This window comes from Phoca vitulina, unplaced genomic scaffold, assembly GCF_004348235.1.
Source record: "Phoca vitulina isolate PV1807 unplaced genomic scaffold, GSC_HSeal_1.0 scaffold11, whole genome shotgun sequence".
In the NCBI taxonomy this organism is placed as follows: Eukaryota; Metazoa; Chordata; class Mammalia; order Carnivora; family Phocidae; genus Phoca; species Phoca vitulina.
Genome location: NW_022589714.1, coordinates 38935471 through 38941328, shown reverse-complemented (window position 1 = coordinate 38941328; position 5858 = coordinate 38935471). Strand labels below are relative to the sequence as shown.

The following is a 5858-nucleotide window of genomic DNA, read 5'->3' as shown; positions in this document are numbered from 1 at the left end:
CTGGCTCCAGCTCGGCTCAGACAAAAGGCGGCGGCGGGAGCGGGCGGGAGGCGGAGCGGCGCCGCGAGGGCCTCAAGGTGACACCCGCCCCCGGCCCCGGCCCCCCCGGCCCGGCCCCCCAGCCCGCCTCCCCACCCCCCAGCCCCTAGCCCCCTACCCCCGGTGCCCTTTCCAGGCCCCCTCCCCCCGGCGGGGGGTGGGGAGCAGCGAGGGCCCCGCCCCCTCCCGCCCCCTCCCCAGGGCCCGCGCAGGATGCCCTCGGCCCCCGGCAGCCCCCCGGGAAGCCCTGAGCTCGACGCACCCCCTCTACGCCATGTCCCCCCCTGGCTCGGCCGCGGGAGAGAGCGCCGGCGGCGGCGGCGGAGGTGGCGGCCCCGGGGTCCCGGAGGAGCCCACGGCGGCGGCGGCGGCGGCGGCGGCGGACGAGGGCCCCGCCCGAGAGGAGGTGAGAACAGGCGGCGCCCCTTCCCCGGGCGCGGCCGCAGCCTGGCCCCCCATCCCCCGCCGCGCGCGGCCCCCGCCGGTTCCGCCGCAGCGCGGCCGGCGCCCCGCACCCCGAGTCGGCCGCCGCAGCCGCAGTCCCGCGCCGATGCCCCCGCCGGCGGCCGGAGCTGTCCGCGGTGGCGGGGAAGGGGCTGCGCCGGGGGCGGGGCTCGGGGGGGGTCCTGGGCAGGGGGAGGGGCCTAGGGGCGGAGCCTCGCGGACCCCGGGCGGATGGGGTGGGGACGGTGGCAGGAATCCTGTTTGGCGGAGGGGATGCTATCTTGAAGGCCAGGAAGGGCGACTTGTAGGGGCTACAGAGGCAGGAGAGTACCATGGGGAAATGGGGGTGGTACCTGAGCTGTGGTCCTAAGAAGGTCAAATGTGTACAGAGGCGATTCCCCCTGGGGTCACTGGGAGTGTGTGAGTGCACCTCTCTCCCCCAATGTCCATGAAGCTCCCCCACTCCCAGGGGGGCCCTGAGCCCAGGAATCCTTCAGAGTGTTGGAAATAAGCATATCCCTAATTGGGGGCCCTACTCTTCAGTCCTCTGAACCTGGAAACAAAGAGACTGAGGAAGGTACCAGTAGCACTGCTCCCCTCCCCCCATCTCCCAAGCACACTCGTGCACACACATACACACTGCACTAGGGCAGAAGCACATGGGCAGGGACAGACCTGCAGGTAGAGACCCTTTCAGATCTGCTGTCAATGGGACACGTGCACACTCAGGTGGGCCCACGGAGGTGCACATCTACACACCCCCCAAGGACAAGGCTCCCGGGAAGGCACATGTACCCTCATCTTGTTTGTATATGCTGTGTGCTATTGCCTAGCCCACCTACCCAACCACACTTCCAGATCTTTCCTCGCATTTCACACCAGGTCCAGGGCCTACTGTCTGTGACTGTGCCCTTCCTTTCTACCCTTTTCTCCCTTCCCGTGGCTAGACTCCAGGTCAGGCCTGGGGAACTGGAGGAAATCGGGACCTCAGTGGGGGGGGTGTGTGTTGGGGGGGGTTCCTAAAGCTGGACAGCGGGGAGGAGGAGTGGGAAAGCACAGCCCACCACCAGAAATCCAACTCAATTCTCATCTATTAAGTGGCTGCTGGGCGCCAGCACCATGGTGGGCACCCAGGATGCAGAGAATGAGACCCTGCCCTCAGGAGCACCCACTCTAGACGTGTAAACAACTTACTGGGGTGACCGTGGGATGGAGTGGGCCAAGTGCTTTAACAGGCCCCCAAAGAGCCCCAAGAATCATTTTGACAAATGACTGGACTGCAAACGTCTTCCTCCCTACCCCACTAACGTGGTCCCACAGCCCCGCTCCCCAGCCACTTGTCTCTGCCCTTCTGGATGTCTCCTCCTGGACTGCCTTCTACTCAGAGATGTCAGTCCTCTTCTTCTCATCTTAGAACAGGGGAAGGATGTTAGGGTCCAGGAAGGAGACTTACAGGGGGCCTGGGGGTCAGACTGTGGGGAGAGTCAGAGCTTGGGGTTTCCTGGGCACCCCCCCCACCCCTCCAAAGGAGGTATGAGACTAATTGTCTGTGAGGGAGGTGGATGGGTCAAAGAGGACTGGCTCCTCTAGAACCCAGGACTCAAAGAATCGGGAAGATGTGAGGGTCCCACCTGTTAAGTGGGAAGGTGATGTCAGTGGGTCCCTCCCCACTTTCCTGGAACACCTGGAAGGAGTCCTGGCTGGGGACCTGCCTTCGCTGATGCCTATCTGTCCTCCCTTGTCTTCCCCATCCACACCTCCTGTTTCATGGCCATCTTTATGTCTGTCTTTGGACTCTGTTTCTCTGGGTGCCATCCTATCCATCTGTGTCTTCTCTGCCACCCGGGGCCTCCTCCCTCCGTCTCTGGCTCTGATCCCTCTCTGCCTTTTGGGGTGTCTGTCTCTCTCCACACTTCCCTGTATTGGTGTTCTGTTTTCTTCTCCTGTCCCCATGCCTCACTCTGGGTCATTTCTGCATTTATCTTTGGTCCTCGGCTCCCATCTCGGTCTTAACCTCTTCTCTCCATGACCCTGTCTGCCTGTCATCTCTGATGCTGGCTTCCACCCCTCCATCCATCTCTGTGCCGGGTTCTGCCACTCTGTCTCACTCCCAATCATCTCGGACCTTCCCCCGCCCATGTGAGCAGCAGCGTCCCATCCAGCCCTCTTTCACCAAGTCCCTCTGCCGTGAGTCCCACTGGAAGTGCCTGCTACTCTCGCTGCTCATGTACGGCTGTCTGGGGGCCGTGGCCTGGTGCCACGTAACCACGGTGACCCGCCTCACCTTCAGCAGCGCCTACCAGGGCAACAGCCTCATGTACCACGACAGCCCCTGCTCCAACGGCTATGTCTACATCCCCCTGGCCTTCCTGCTCATGCTGTACGCCGTCTACCTGGTGGAGTGTTGGCACTGCCAAGCCCGCCATGAGCTGCAGCACCGTGTTGATGTGAGCAGCGTGCGGGAGCGCGTGGGCCGCATGCAGCAGGCCACGCCCTGTATCTGGTGGAAGGCCATCAGCTACCACTATGTCCGCCGCACCCGCCAGGTCACCCGATACCGCAATGGAGACGCCTACACCACCACCCAGGTGAGGGGCTGGAGGGGGGGGGCACTGGGACCCTGACTGATTGCCCCCAGGGGGAGGAACTCAGGCAGCAGTGAGCTCTTGTGGACCCTGAAACAGGAGGGCAGTACCAACCATAGTAATGACAGCAAACACGTAGCAGCCAGGCCCTGCCCGACATACATCATAAATACCAAATCATTTCTTTAATCCTCATAACAACCCTATGAGTTAGGTAACTACTATCCACATTTTACAGATGAGGAAACTGAGGCCTGGAGAGGTTAAGTACCCTGCCCAAAGTCAAACAGCTAGTACGTGGTGGAGCTGGGATTTGACCCCAGGCAGTCTGGCCCCAGGGTCTGTCAGGATCTCAGCTTAGTGCTTAATGGTCGGAGATGGCTTCACACGCACTCTCTCACAGCACGCTCTCACCCGTTCAGTGAGGTGGCTGCTCCCAGGTCCTTTTCCACAGGTAAGGAATCCTAAGCTCAATGACTTGCCCAAGGTCTGCAGCTTCTAAGTGGTAGTGCTAGACTCAAACCCAGGGCCCTGGATCCCAAGTCCAAGGTTCCCAGAGGTGGGAGTCTGCTGGCAAAGAGGTGGAGGTAGGCACGGGAGGCCCCATGCAGAGGTGGGGGTGGGGGCGGGGGCTAATTAGCGTTTCCTGGACCCGCCAGGAGAAGGCATTATTAGAGCCCTGGAAGAAGAGGAGATTTTCTCAGTGGAGAGTGATCTCTGTCTCAGTGCTGGGATGGGTAAACAGAAGCCTGGGGCCTGTGACAATCATGGAGGGGGCTGGGTGAGAGCTAAGGTGGGAACAGGGAGACCAGAGACAGAGACCGGTCGACAGGGCCCTCCGTGGCCCATCTGGGAACACACTTGTAAAAGGGAAGAAGGGGCAGCGTGGGACTTGGGAGACGGGGCAAAAAGGTCGGGCAAGCCCGACGGGCAGTTCAGGGCCAGCGCCTGACCCCCTGATGAAGCAGGGCTTAATTAAAATTAGCGTGCACCCGGGTAGGTCCGACTTCCAGCCCATCCTCCTCTCTAATGGATGCCTCTGAGGGCCTGCGTTGCTCTGTAAAGCAGATGTTAAGATCCTACCCGGCTCCAAGCGGGCCCTAAAGCGGGGCAGGCTTAGGGTTTGAGCGGGCAGCAAGAGCGGCGATGGGGCGGACGAGGGTGAGCCGACAGAAGCGACTCCCGCCGCCCTCCCCGGCGCCGCAGGTCTACCATGAGCGCGTCAACACGCACGTGGCGGAGGCCGAGTTCGACTACGCGCGCTGCGGCGTCCGCGATGTGTCCAAGGCGCTGGTGGGGCTGGAGGGGGCGCCGGCCACGCGCCTGCGCTTCACCAAGTGCTTCAGCTTCGCCAGCGTGGAGGCCGAGAACGCCTACCTGTGCCAGCGCGCGCGCTTCTTCGCCGAGAACGAGGGCCTGGACGACTACATGGAGGCGCGCGAGGGCATGCACCTCAAGAACGTGGACTTCCGCGAGTTCATGGTGGCCTTCCCGGACCCGGCCCGGCCGCCGTGGTACGCCTGCTCGTCGGCCTTCTGGGCCGCGGCGCTGCTCACGCTGTCGTGGCCGCTGCGCGTGCTGGCCGAGTACCGCACGGCCTACGCGCACTACCACGTGGAGAAGCTCTTCGGCCTGGAGGGCCCGGGCTCGGCGAGCAGCGCGGGCGGCGGCCTGAGCCCCAGCGACGAGCTGCTGCCCCCGCTGACGCACCGCCTGCCGCGGGTCAACACGGTGGACAGCACGGAGCTCGAGTGGCACATCCGCTCCAACCAGCAGCTGGTGCCCAGCTACTCGGAGGCGGTGCTCATGGACCTGGCGGGGCTGGGGGCGCGCTGCGCGGGGGCGGCGGGCGGCGGCTACGCGCCCGCGTGCCGCTACGGCGGGGTGGGCGGCCCGGGCGCGGCGGGCGTGGCCCCGTACCGGCGCAGCTGCGAGCACTGCCAGCGCGCCGTCAGCAGCTCGTCCATCTTCTCGCGCAGCGCGCTCAGCATCTGCGCCAGCCCGCGGGCCGGCCCGGGGCCCGGCGGCGGCCCGGGCTGCGGGGGCAGCCGCTTCTCGCTCGGCCGCCTCTACGGCTCCCGACGCAGCTGCCTGTGGCGCAGCCGGAGCGGGAGCGTCAACGAGGCGAGCTGCCCCACCGAGCAGACGCGCCTGTCGAGCCAGGCCAGCATGGGGGACGACGAGGACGACGACGAGGAGGAGGCCGGGCCGCCGCCGCCCTACCACGACGCCCTCTACTTCCCGGTCCTCATCGTGCACCGGCAAGAGGGGTGTCTGGGCCACAGCCACCGGCCGCTGCACCGCCACGGCTCCTGCGTAGAGACCTCACTGTGACCTCCGGCCCCCCCCCCGCTGCCCCCCCGGCAGGCCCACCGTCCTCCCTCCTGCCCCTCGTCGGACCGTGCCCCTGGCGTGTAGTGGGGGGAGTCGTGATGGTGACTGAGGCTGTGCTGGGCACGGCGCGGGGAGCAGGGAGGCGAGGGTGCGCGGGACGGACCCCGATGGGGTTCGGATCCCCCCCCCCGCCTTTCCTGTACATAAAGAGACCGACGGGTGGGAGGGGATGGGCGGCTCCGGGGAACCCCGCCCGGACACGGTCGGCTCTTCCAGCCCCGCCCCTCGGTTCCTAGGGGGACACCGCCCCTTTCTCCACGCACACTCGCACACTCGAGATTTCCCGTTCAGCCTTTCAATGAATCTTCTGACTGTTAGCGGCGACTGTGCTGTGGCACCGCGTGGGGCCCGTCGCAAGGGCGAGGCCTTCGCTGTGCAGCTGGGGAGGTCTAGAGG

General features: G+C 65.0%; 1 protein-coding gene across 1 annotated transcript; it reads left to right on the top strand.

The window, feature by feature from the left end:
* The first annotated feature begins 298 nt into the window (after window positions 1-298).
* TMEM151B (transmembrane protein 151B) lies at window positions 299-5606 on the top strand. The gene is made up of 3 exons (XM_032409735.1): window positions 299-445; window positions 2631-3071; window positions 4275-5606. Exons 1-3 carry the CDS (start codon window positions 314-316, stop codon window positions 5400-5402), a joined length of 1701 nt encoding a protein of 566 aa, XP_032265626.1. The 5' UTR covers window positions 299-313; the 3' UTR covers window positions 5403-5606.
* The last annotated feature ends 252 nt before the right edge of the window (window positions 5607-5858 follow it).